The 13,569-nt window shown below is 37.6% G+C and overlaps 1 protein-coding gene across 12 annotated transcripts in view; it reads right to left on the reverse strand.

Annotated features, from left to right (window-relative positions):
- The window catches only part of PPP2R3B (protein phosphatase 2 regulatory subunit B''beta), a 49,636-nt gene that overhangs the window by 15,684 nt on the left and 20,383 nt on the right, over nt 1-13,569 (reverse strand). For all 12 annotated transcript variants that reach the window (XM_084506221.1, XM_084506215.1, XM_084506213.1 and 9 more), the window contains 4 exons: nt 4,573-4,758; nt 2,694-2,797; nt 2,043-2,145; nt 1,239-1,313 (listed from right to left, as the gene is read on the reverse strand). In XM_084506221.1, the coding sequence (XP_084362347.1) occupies nt 1,239-1,313; nt 2,043-2,145; nt 2,694-2,797; nt 4,573-4,758 (468 nt within the window). The remainder of the gene's footprint in view (nt 1-1,238; nt 1,314-2,042; nt 2,146-2,693; nt 2,798-4,572; nt 4,759-13,569) is intronic.

A 13,569-nucleotide genomic window follows, 5' to 3' on the forward strand; every position in this document is an offset into this window, starting at 1 on the left:
AACAGCAGAGTCCTCTTGCCATTTTTTTAACTGCAGAATGGCATTCCAAATATTCTTACTACATTATTAAAAAATACTAGCTTCTTTTTTGGAATTTTGATTAAATGTGGATTTCTCTTGAAACTATACTAAGTGTTGTCAGTAAAGTGCTGCCAGCACTGGTTTACTCAATATTGCTAGGCCCAAACCTACTCAAATAAGCTGTTCATCCAAAGAAAAGTAACTGGAAGTGGCAGGATTTTTTCCTTCCTTCAGCAAGCTTTCATGATTTTAAGCAGAGCAGGCTTTGATACAAACCACAATCCATTAATCAAGAGAACTACTCTCACAGGCAGAACATTTCCTCTAGTCACATTTGGCAAGGCGGCTCCGGGAGCTCATGTAATGATTACAAAAAGTAAAAACTAATACATCAGGACCTACTTGATAGGCTGGCAGTCTCTATAGGAAGGATAGGAGGAACCAAAACCAAACACTTCAAAAAGTCTTCCACATTTAGGTCTGGGTAAAACTATAAGCTGGATAAAACATGACCAACTCCACATGGTTTGTGTTGGTGAATATTTGTTAAACTAGTTTTCATGTGCACAGAATGAATGGAATGTCATTTTGTGGAGTTTTCATCTTTTGAGACTTCAGTGGAATTGGGTATCTAGTCTACGGCCAAGGAAATATAATGTCACTGATTTTTCCCTTGTGTACCTAAAGAATACTTCAGTCATGTAACTGCATGAAGAAAGAAATGGAGCTTTTTTGTTTTGTATAAAAAAACCTGCCTAGAAAGAAAAACCCCCAGAGAGAAAAATGGTAAGCAGCTTCAGTATTAACATTACTTTACTTGATGCTGAACATAATCATGTTAATATAGACTTTTCATTCAAAATTGCATTTAATTAATCGCAGAATAAGGGTGGGATTCTAATGAGTACAGTCTAAACCCACAATCTAGTCAGTCTAAGATAACAGCACATTCTTTGTTCAATTTTCATTAACTTATTGTACACTGTTACAATTCAGTGTTTCTCTTCCTAGTATTAAGTTCACCACTTTCTACTACAATGCTAAAATAAATCAATTTTCTTTGTAATACCTCTAGTTAAGTAGAAATTAAGACTGACAGCATACTCAACTTTTTTTTTTCCCCTCCAAAGGACAAAGATGCTTATTGACTAACTTTAACCATTCTGATTTTTGTACTTAATTAACAAGAACAGATTTTCCAAATAAAAAACACTTACCGTGGTAATGTACCGAGAATGAAACTCAGATGCTTCTTTTAAAAATGATAGGCCAGGATGACTATTCACCACATCCTACAGAGAAAGGAATAACAATATCCTGAACAGTATTCATTAGTGACTGTATAAAATAAATAGCACAGATTAGCATATCTCCTTCCTTAAGCAAGAGGGTTCAAATTAACTAGAATAATTAATAACTTCATTTATAGCATGCTTCATGTAAACACTGATGACTTTAAGAATAAAATAATCTCTTAATAGCCATATAACCTGAAGGTTTCCTGTATTTTACATAGGCAGATTTTGAATAAACTAGCCAGATAAATACTGACTGTTGTAGCTTGTAATTGTGTCTGACAACACATTAAAAGTCAATTCAGGTTTTATAAATTTGTTCGCTGCTCTTTGAGAGAAATTGTATTAAGTCTTGAATTTACAGGCCACTTTTCCTTTGCCCTCCAAAGGGCCTCCTTGACATAAGTAACTTCAACTGCTTTTCAAAATCCCAAAAATTCTAAAAATACAAGCTACTCCTGCAAACAATTTCAAATCCATACATCTAACTGCAGATATATAAAAATATAAAAAAATATAAATATAAAAAAATATATATATATAACCAGCCATAAAATGATTAACTTTAAAAGAAGTCACTAGCACTCAGTGGACAACACAAAGTGAGCTACACGAAGTATTAATAAACTTTAATGAAGACCATGAAAACGCATGTTTAGCTAAAAAAAACTCTGCAAGCTCATAACTTTGTTTTGTTTTCTAGAACTAGTTTCAGTTGCAATTTACTTGTAAAAAAGGAATGAAGTCTTCTTGCACCAAATAGTTGCATCCAGGGTTCATTAGAAGATGAACAAACTTTGCAGCATCATCATAGCAGGTCTGAAGTATTCTGAAATGTAAAGATATGCATTTACTAGCATACACAGAAAATTGCTCCTAGGATGCCCATACAAATTAGCACGAACAAGTCTTACAGAACTGCAACCACAACATTTAATTCAAAAGATAATTAATCACACATTGCAAAGTTCACTCTAAGGGAAGTTAAAGCACGCTAGTCTTGTACATTTACATTTGAGGAGGGGTACTCAAAGTAATTGCTTATATGAAAGGACATTTTCAAGTTAGAACTAGGAAACTAAAGAGAAAGTAAAAAGAGAAAGCATTTTGTCCAGAAATGACATCTGTAAATTAGTGCCGTGGTTTTCACTTTTCCCATCAATAGCCAGTCATTTATCACAAGCATTTAAAAATCTTTAAGTGTAATATAGAGTTGTTTGCTTGTTTTAAAGGAAAGATCTACTTACGTTGTCCAAGGTAAAAGTTTACTGACAATGGTTATGGTAGTGTTTTCTTCCCCTTTACAAACTCATTCAGAACTTAGACTACCATGTTTCATTTAAAAATACCATCTCTCTGAAAAAGTGATCTACTTACTTCCTCCACATTGCAACAAACTTATGAACTGACACGTATCCTGTTCGTTCTCCTCCAGCACAATAAAACAGAGGACCTTTCCAGTAAAGTGGGCATTCACAAGCCTATAATTAAAGTATACATCAAGTCAATTCATTGATGAGATTGCTTATCTGAGGGTTACTCCCTCATAAGTCTTTCAAAAAATTAAGTTTTACAGGTGTTAAGGAAAAACATTGAGGAAATATAATGGGAAAAACCTTTTTGTAACATTGCATGTATCTGTAGGGGATTAGAAGCATTACTGAAACCATGGTAAGCACAGATTTATTTTATTTTATTTTTATTTTGTTTCTGAAACTAGCTACACCCTCCAAACTAGCTAATTTAAAGCAACTGCTTTAGGCCAAGATTCAGAAGTGGAAAGAAAAACAAAGCAACTTGCAGCATTCCTAATAGATGAATGCAGTCACATGTCTGGTCTGTCCACCCTCCAAGCAGCTGAGCAGAGCCCTTGCTATTGGGCTGGATATGTTTAAATTGAGCTCCAGGCAGCACAAACAGTTACACAACTTCTGGACCACAGCCAGTTTACATTTACCTGGCTCAGAGGATAGCTCAAGTCATCTGCATCATTGCATATACATGCACATCTTTCCCACTTTTGGTAGCAGGCTGCCCTGTCCTGTCCAGCAGCACTTCACAGTAACCAGCAGGTACTCCTCCACACCTTGAGTGTTCCCATACAGCTACAGCACTGCTTCTGCGTCTGCTCCAAGCTTCCTCAGTCCTCACTGCAAAGTGCTGCTCTCTTGCCTGACACTGACTATGCCTTGGAGTCATCAGATGTGCCAACATCTGTGAGAAGCTCATTTGGATCTCAAAGAATACTAAATATTACAAGATGTGCACGGTCACTGGCAGAAAAGGACAGTTATTTCTCATGCAGTAGTTTAACCAGTACTTACAGAAGCGTTTCTAACAAATACCCTGCTCAGCCTGAGAGGCTTTTCCCTACCCTTCAGGAGGCTGCCTTTTATCACTGAGTTGTAGCTGACTGGACCCTTCCAGCTCACTTGCTGAAGCACCCCTTCTAGTTGGAAAGGAGCTGTGGAAGGAGGGAATCCTACTGCTCAGCTTAGCAGTTAAACTCTTCTGGTGAGATAGGCTAGGAGCTCCCCAACTTCAGAGAAGCAGGCTCTTCTCTAGAGAAGAGCCTGCTTCTATTCTTCTAGGCCCTGGACTTGAAATGCAAAGTGACAGGAACAAGGATGAGAACCTAAGACTCATGACCAAGACCATGACTTGCACTGATATTTCAAGTATTGCTTAGAAATTTAAAGTTTGATTTAACTAGCTTATTGTGTATGACAAAATTTACAAATAATCTTAGCTGCTTTGTAAGCCTACTATTTTGTTACTCTACAGTAACTTTAAATTAACTCTTCACTACTGACTAAACAGTTATAATTTCAGTTTACCAAATGATTCTGTGTTTCAGCATCTTTACAGTGGATGTTCATGACACTGCTTTAAGAAAAATAGCACTTGGAAGATTTTATACCACTGACAGGAACATTTTCCACCACATGACTAATTCTGTAGAGGTCTAAAATCAAAGTGCATACCAAGAGTGGCTTTTGTCTTAAGTCTGTGGGTCAACAAAGAACACATTTTGTTTTATGGTTTGTTACATTTTCTAAGAATAATGTAAATTTTAAGACAGACTTAATGCAAAGCTTTCCACTCATAACTGTGCTATCAACATCAGCAGGTATGCCGTCTTACTAGCACTACCTTACTGGAAATGAAAACCCATAATGCAAGAAAACAAAGCACAATTCTTGTTTCCTTTCCATAGGTATGTAGTATTGAAAGAAGCCAGCCAGCAAATTCTCACCTTTGCAACTTTCCCCATGTCGTCTAAAGTTGCCCTCTCATTCGGAAACTGAGAGAAAGTTCTCTCAATTTTGGCAATCACAGCATCTATATTCACTTTTTCCTTAGGACATCCTCGAGGAAAATAGAAAGTTGGAATGGTTTGACTAAGCGATGGTGGCAAAGTTTCTTCTTTCTTCGCCTGAACCTAAATAGATAAATATACGGTTGACAGCCAGGTACAATGAAATCATGTATAATAGGCATCCTCAGATGACTTGATTCTCTTGGTATTATCTGTTACAACACACCTTCAAAAAGATTTCTGATGACAGGCTGAATGAGAGCACATTGGAAAAATTCATGAGTATTTCCAAAAACTGTCATTTAGGAAGATTTCTGGTATGTTAAAATTTAATAAAAACAATTTCAGTCTTCAACCTATCAAGTTTCAAGATTAATATACCAGACAGCTTCTTGGAGACCTCTGAAATACTTGAATTTTTTCTTCTGAAACTGATAGCATAACATAACTTCTAGTTTAACAGACAGGTCATGAAAGAATCTGCTTTTGAAGTATTTCTAGTTTTACAACTTCAAACTGTTGAAATAAGCATGACAGCTTTGTTGTGAACTACCATCCTGTTAATAGAATTACAGAGAAGGTGCTTGGTGTTTTTGTTCCTAAAAATCATTCAGTTTCATAAAGGAAATATTAGTGTTTTATTTTTTTTTTTGGTACACTGTACACAATTATGGCATGAGCTTTGAAGTTTGTTTCTCAAGAAATTTCTGATACAGCACGTTACTGAAAAATCAATGACCAGTAACAAGAGAAATTATTTAAACACATTTAGCCCAAGTAAAGACGAATTCACCTTGTACTTAGCGTCAAAAAAAAAAAGTCCAATAACACAGAGAAACCAAGATAGCAAGCAAGGCAAAAATAGAATTGTGGCAACTTAATGTTGGTGGTTAAACATGAAGTCTTTCATCCCAAGGCCACTACCCAAATGTAGAAACAATGTTTAATGCTATATGATGGCTTATTGTAGTGTAAATATGCTCAAAATCCAGAATTACATCTCATTTCCAACCAGAGTTGAAGAAAAAACAACCAGAGATTGAAGAAAAAAGCAACAAACCAAAGAACCCTCATTTTACTTCTTACCATCTTGCAAAGGGCCTGTACAGAGACCCTTCCACATCTCAGTGAAAGAAAGAGGTACCTACCGAGAGCAGTTTTAAATTTTCTGGGTTCCAATCTAGGAGCCTTTGCTGGAATACTACACATGCTAAACCAGCCTGAATTAACCTTTCTTTCCCTTCCTTGACTTTGAGCCAGTGATCATGCTCCCAGCTGCAGAAATCCCTTAACTGAGTTACAACTCCTATTTCCTAGAGGAAAAAGTTACCTTGAAACGGATGCCTGGAGTCAGTTGCTGCCTATTATTTTCTAAGAAACCTATAAATTAGATTTTCTGACACCTCAACATTAGTTTAGGGGCTCAGCTAACAAGGCCTCAGTTTGTAAGAGAAGTGCCATAGGGTATCAAAAATCCCTTCCACCTGTAGACTCCAAAAACTTTGGGAAAGAACAAAGACAGCAACACTTTCACCTTCAAAGTAATATTACCATCAGCACTACAAATAACATATGTAATTGGGTTAATACCTTGTTTAGTTCTAGAAACCCAGTGCTACACATCAGCACTTTAGCAGGGCCCTAGCAGTTACCCTAGGCAGATCAAAGACCTGCTCCTCAGGCTGGTACCACACAAAAGCATGCTAGTTATAGCATGCTTTTGAGCACTGGCAGTCAAACGATCTTTTATTTAACAGAACCAAAGTCTTATGTTTGTTGCAAAGGGCAAAGTTACCTTATTTCCCCTTTCCCCAACTGCCCGGCCAGCTGCTCCCACACGAGTTGCTCCACTCACCACAGAGAAGCAGGCATTAACATGCTGGTGAGCGAGGCCCCAGCTGAGAGGAGGACAGGTGGCGATTACAGACCACTGATGTGCCCTTCACATTTCAGGTAACATGAGGTAAAACAGTTATTCAAAAAAACCTAGTACAGACAGACATGGCACTTCAAAATCAAGAGCTAAGAAAATTTTGAGCCTCAGATCAAAGGGAAAGTTTTCTTTTAAAAGGAAAAGTAGGGTCAGAGGGAAAACTGTATTTGAAAAGGTCCCAGGAGAAAGAGAATGCTAGCCACAGAGCTATTTCACTGCAAAGATTACTTCTCAGAAACTACTCATTTACTTCAGGAACCTCAGAGTACATAATAAATGATTTCCATTAGCCCAGGTCAAAAGTTGTTCTTAAGTGCCTGTAGAAATCTCAGTTCAGGATCTGTAGTAAAGTTACACCTACTAGAGTAGCTCTTCTTGGTGTTATTTAAGAGTTATGCAATAGAGGCTTTTTATTTTTCATCTTTTTGTCTGTCATAAAGATGTTCCAGATAGTGATCCTGAGGAAGAAGCTAAGCAACAGATTCAGAACTGGAGACAGGAAAAATCAATTTTCTTCACATATATATCTAAGGTAAGTGATACATTTAGGCCTCATGTTGAATTCTGCATGCTTAGCATAAGAACATCTAATATTTAATCTGTAAAACAGTAAATTTATTCAAGTCAAGTATAGAATACAGACTCACTGTAAGACAAAACCCTTCTCCTTATCATGAAGGACGATACCTGTTTCTACATGCTGGTTCCTCAAATTGGGTGAGAGGAAAAAAAACAAAGATGTTTCATTTGCTTCAGAAAATGTAAGACCTGCCCTTCTGATGGATTAATTTGGTGCTTACATACAGGCCTCTAGTGAGAATACCATCGATGCAAAGTGACCCTGAATATTCCCTGTGCTCTCCAGCAGCCGGCTCAGAGCACAGCTCTCCCACCATATCTGCTATGGGGACGTTCTGAGCACACCGATGCTTCTTCAAGGCCACAAGCAACTTCCAGCTGAATAATCAGACTGAACTGTTAGCATCAGTCAACACAGGGATAAAAGCCTGCACCAAAGAAAGAAACTGGTCATGCGAAACGAGCAGCTCCAACTAATGCACTACAGAGTTAGTATTAACCTCCTCTCTCTCCTTGCCTTCCCAAGAAGGGCCAGGGATTCTTCTCTTCTCTTCTGTCAGCTTCAACTCTGCTGACAACTGAAAGGCCTCCAGTACAGCTGAGGCTCCTCTCCTGTATGCACTTTAATGAGGGGATGTGTGACGGGCTCCGAGTGCCACTGCACTCTACAATTTCAGCTAGATCCTTCTGTGGAGGCATGTGTTGTACAGCTGGTAAAGCAAACTTCTTTCAGGGCAGTCAAAATGCGTAATTGTGGGAGATTAAGCTCTTCTAAAATGAATTAAAACTAACCATGGGATTTCTTCCTTAATAAGAAATGGCAGAAGTCTGCTAGTGGCAAAACTTTGAATTGGAAGTCTGCAACAGCTGTTCATTACTCTTTTGACACAACTATGCCACTTCAGTGGTCAATTTAGCGTTTACAAAAACTGACCTACATTTTCTTAAACCCTTTAATACTAGTCTAGTACTGGCAAGCTAAACTGCCCAAAGAAACTTGCTTGGTAAGAGATGAGTTCCACTGAAACTTGGCAAGGCATAAAAAATAACATACTTGGAGTTAGGAATGTTGACTGTATGAGCTCGTAAATAACTCATCCAAGCAGACGCATGCTGAACTGTTAGGACTGAATGGTGCACTGGCCTTTGCAATACCTGTATGTAAAGTCCTTGACTTGTAATTGTATTGTAAGTTGCAAATGTAGTTTATGTTTTTTGCTAAAAGATGGAAAGCGATGGTTCCCTGAAAATTCCTTGTTTATAGAAACATCAACAAGTTTGTTAGATTTCTCTATGAAGAATTCATTAAAAACTCTTAACACATGATCAGTTTTCATTTCCAAACTGATAAGGATTGTCCAGTTATCCAACACGTATTTGCCTTCACTTTTACAAAGGAAGCAGAAATGTATATCCCAGTGGGGTCATTGTTCAAAGGGCAGCTTTCTATTTTATTTTGCTGCTCTCTAGACCCTTTACCAACTGTTACCAGCGGATGGAAAGTAAATTATTAGAACTACAGTAGAGCAATATGGTAGTAATTGGACTGGGGAACACAGATTCCCCACCCCTCACCCCAATGAGAGAGGTTCAGTCTTGTTTTACGTTCTTACATCTGCCAACAGATGAGTTACACTCAGCAGTGAACTTGGTTCTAAACAAAAATGAAGATACCTCATTTTAAAAACACCACGGTGATTTTCCCTCTCCCCACTTAATGAATGAAAGAGTTCTCCAATGACAGGATGTCTTCCTGAAACACAAAGGAAGGGGGCATTTGCTCCCAGATATTTTAACACTGTACACTCAGTCAAGTCTATTTCCATCTACAGGTAAGCACAGAACCTCACAGATGGGCTTCACATTCAAAGGCTAGTGAGTGAAACCTCACTTAAAAAGGACTTTGTGGAAAAACGAGCAAGGTAAATATGTTTATAAATGTAGTGTTTTATAGATATTTTGCTGATTAGGACAAACTCATTGAACTTAATTGTTATCTGCATTGACTACAGAAAAAGATAGGTTCATGTAAAACCTTTTATGCCTTCAAACATTTGACAGACACTAACACCTGTAATACCAGTTCCTCTGGAAACATTCAAAATGTGTTTTCAGAGACAGCATTCAGCTTTTATTGTACTATTTACCATAAGCTGCCATAAAGACTTCCAGATTAGAAAAGTCAATGGAATATACACAATAGGGTCAAGACAATAGGACCTCCCTCCAAGAATTGTACTTTGCATTTACTTACAAGAGCACATTACATTGTGGCACACCGTAATTCCAAACAAAGTGGCATTAACTAGTGAAAAAAATATTTTGTACTAAAAAAAAAAAAAAAAAAAAGATATTTTTCCCTCTCCAACAGGTAAATGTTTGGTTCAACACCTGACTATTAAACTAGTGATGTTACCAAAAAAAAAAAAAAAAAAAAACAACAGAAGAATGTTGCAATACTTTTCAAGCATGCTATGCATAAATGATTCTAGTTCTTCCACTGGCTGAGTCCTCTGCTCTTGCATATCACATTTTATGCAAATATTACCTAGGAATATCAAAGTGAGTAATAAGCTAAAAGCTATTCTGCAGAGGTATACAATTTGGTTCTTTAAAGTCTAACATCCCTGCAAACACCCACTTAGAGATACTTTGAGTCACCCACCAGGAAAACCAGATGCTGCACGAAGTTCCCTTCTTTAACTGCTACAACAGAAAATAAAAGTTAAAATGGAGACCTGAGAGACAGTAGGGTGGTAGTAGAGACATAAATGCTGTTTAGCACGTGAACTTGAAAGTTCTAAACAAAACAAGAAATATTGCAGCATAAACTTAAAGATTTAATTACTGCATTCTGTAGGATTATACTGAATTTTATGCCCTATTGTCTATCAAAGGTGCATGTTACTTGCGAATCTAAGAAAATGTGACCAGTATGCAGGTATAAAAGGAGTACCCAATCAGCCTTCCTGCCTTCCCCTTTTTTCAAGTCTGACCAATAAAGTCTGAGAAATATTTCTGCTTTGAGTTACTATCTATTTGATTGTACAGCAAATGTCAACACTTCCTCTAGATAAGTAAGTGGCATGGTAACTTTTATAAAACCTAACTCCTGAAAACACCAGGTTAAAGATTCATGCTACCAATACCTAGAAAATGATTCACTGACATGCAAGGAAAAAATATTATTTTAGAAAATCTATTCCAAACTCCCAAATGTTTTGGCATGTTAAAGTTCTTTCAAAGATCTGCTTCAGAATAGGTAAGCAAGCTTAATTTTACAGCTACCCTCAGGACAAGCCAAGAAAAACTTCTCTAACATAAGCTTGCTTGACCTTGTGGCAGACATTCAGATTTCCAATTATCTAATTCAAAGAAATGATGTTTTTCCCTTGTTCTCTGTAAGCTCTTAGATATCTTCCTTCTAGCCAAACTAGAAAGACAGATTTATTACTGCAAGAGTTCACTGACTGCATCGTTTCCCATTCGGCTTCACATGCTTAACAAGAGTATCCTTTGACAATTTAAAGCTTTCAAAATTATTTTTCCAGACAGACTTTCTGTAAAATCTAGTTATTACCCTGAAAAATAGCTTGAAAACAGTAATTTAGTCTGAAAGCTTACTAACGAAGTTTCACAGCACAGCATAAGGCAAGCCAAACCAAAGTACACCTGCATCTTCCCCCACTCCTGTATCTTGTTTGGGTTTACTGACCTTTGCGTCAGTACCAGTGGCAGTGCTGCAGCATGGGGAATTGCCCCAGGTCACCGAGGCAGCTGAAAAGCAGTGTGAAACTACTTATTCTCATCCAGTCTCCCACAGTTGACTCCACTTAGAAGCAACATGGTTCTGGTGATAACCTGAAGAAGGTTAGAGGAATACTCTGGCAATGCTGTTTGAAATAAGTTTACATTACCCTTAGAACTATGCTAAGACTGTGATTGATCTTGCCAAGCATAATCCGAAAGTTAAGACATGTGGTCAAGCTCAGAGACACACCTACAGAGAATGAACCTATGCCAAAAACAGGTGCCAGGGTATACACGCACAAGTCCTCTGGCAACACATGCTTTTTCAGTCCCAGTTGCTTCCTATCCTTCAGTTATTATTTGGCAGCTGTTTTTGGATGTGCTATAGAAACTAATTATATCATACATGCTCTTCTTTCCTTTCCACGGTAAGGGATAAACATCTATTAATTTTAACCCTGATAGTTTTTAAACTGGCTTGCTTTTGCTTTCAGCCTTAACTCAGATCAGTTCTCTGATCCAGTTTGGCCTGTAGTCACTTAAAATTGGTGCTACAATGAGTGGGAGGAAATGAGAAAAGGAATGCAGCTTTCCACAAAGTTCTAGCCATGTACTGTTAGAAGGAAAAAAGTACTTTAAAGTACACTGTTTCTGATTTTATACATATCACTTCGATCGATACAAGGGAGCAGCTGTTCAGCAGCTCCCCAAAGTGCAGTCTGTATTTGCCTTAAAATTCTGCCCAGACAATTATGTTGGGTGTCCCCTGCTGGTGTGCCACATCATGCCTCGTCTCAGTTTCACACACCACCTATCATTCTTATCTGACTTATGCATGTTCTTGGCAGTTTACTCTCAAACCTGTTTCTGTACAAGAGTTTAAGGTCTCTTCGTGTTGTCATCTAGTGACAATGATAATCCCCAATTTTAAAACAACTTTATTCTAGATACCAAGCCGTATATCGCACTGTCACATTTTGGCAGAATTAACATGCCCTGGCGTTTCTGGAATCAGTAAAATGAAGTTTAAGGAAGACCCTCGACTTGCACTGCTACTCACAGAAGTATGGAATTACAGCTAGAGTTCCATGACCTATATATATATATATATATATATATATATATATATATATATTAGTTTTCTTACTTGCTACAAACATAAAAACAGCTCTAGGGATAGATAACCTTTCTCTTGGTGTTTGGTTCAACTCTGTCAGCCTCACTGTGTTCAGAGGTCAACAGTTCAGAGTGCAGACCCTGGTACTGCCAGTTAGAGACAAAGCAGTTGGTGAACCTAACTGGTCTGATCTCTCTTCCATCCACTAAGTCAGGCAGAACCCTCACTGATTCATCACCTGGTGGTTGAACTATAAATAGAAAGCTCAGAAGAGTTGGTTGATTTGTATGATTTTTTTTTTCCTCAAATACTCAGCACCAAGTTCTACTGTATTTCTAGTGCAATAATGAACTACTAATGTGGTCCACTTTAATAGCAAATATCAACATCACCAGCAAAGTATTGATCCTAGAATATCACTGGCTATCAAGTTGCAGAGATATCAGTTTACATTCATTTTATAAATTAATATTGGAAAATTCAGCTTCTTAACAAGCTAGAATCAGATCTATTTTGTCACTGAAACAATGCTTGTCTGCTAACCTCTGATTTTGAAGGAAAAAAGATTTTGTCGCTTGCTACCTGAAGGAAATTCCTCCTGTCATTTTCAGGGTCAGGACAGCAGAGTAACAGGTAGTTCAGCTACTTACTTTCTGATGGTCACAAGAGCTATGAGTAATTCGTTTCCCCTTTGAATTAAGCAAGTCACATTTAAGCAGCCAACGCGAGCTCCACAAGAAAGCCACTGAACTGAATCCATGTTCAAGTCTAAGTATTTCTGCAGAGCAGAGCATGCAGAAGTCTGGACCATGTACACAAAGCTATTTGGGATAGTGTGTTAATTCTCACGTAGGAGGAGGTGGTAGGTAGTGGTATCCAGAAAAGGGTTCCACTTAAAGTACAAGATACATTCCATGCATACCATCTTTTGCATTGACATTAAAAATACATTCAACTAAAAGCATGTCACCACAGATGAGCGGTATTCCACACACATGTAAAAAAGCAGCATGCAATGAACTTACAAGCTGGTACAGCTGAAACAGACAAATAATGCAGTCCTGCTGGGAACTGAAGTACTCTACTGCACATGCATTATTGCTGTAGAAAGACCTTAAAATACAGCTACATATATTTAGTTGTCCCCCACATTTTAATTACACAGAACTCCTGCATTAAGTTTCTAGTTACGCAGTTAGAAACAGTTCCATGATTTCCATGATTCATTCAGAATTCCCTTGGGGTGGGGTACAGGTGGAATGGTAAAAAAAAAAAAAAAAAAAAAAAAAGAGGCAGTTACATTTTATATCCCCCCCCCCCCAAAAAAAAAAAAAAAAAAAAAAAAAGCATGAGCCCAGGAGGAGTTTGTATCTTATATGTCCACAAGTAACTTGCTTTATTTGCTGACAGAGCTTTTACCAGAGCCTTCAGAGGTAGGATCCTCTAAGCATTTGCTGTTGCTGACCAGTGGAAGTACTTTTTGCTTCCCCTGCTAATTCAGGAAATGAAAATGGTACAGATTATAAAATGGAAAAGTAAACTTCAGAAAAAATAC

This window comes from Aythya ferina (genome assembly GCF_964211825.1).
Source record: "Aythya ferina genome assembly, chromosome: 1".
NCBI lineage: Eukaryota > Metazoa > Chordata > Aves > Anseriformes > Anatidae > Aythya > Aythya ferina.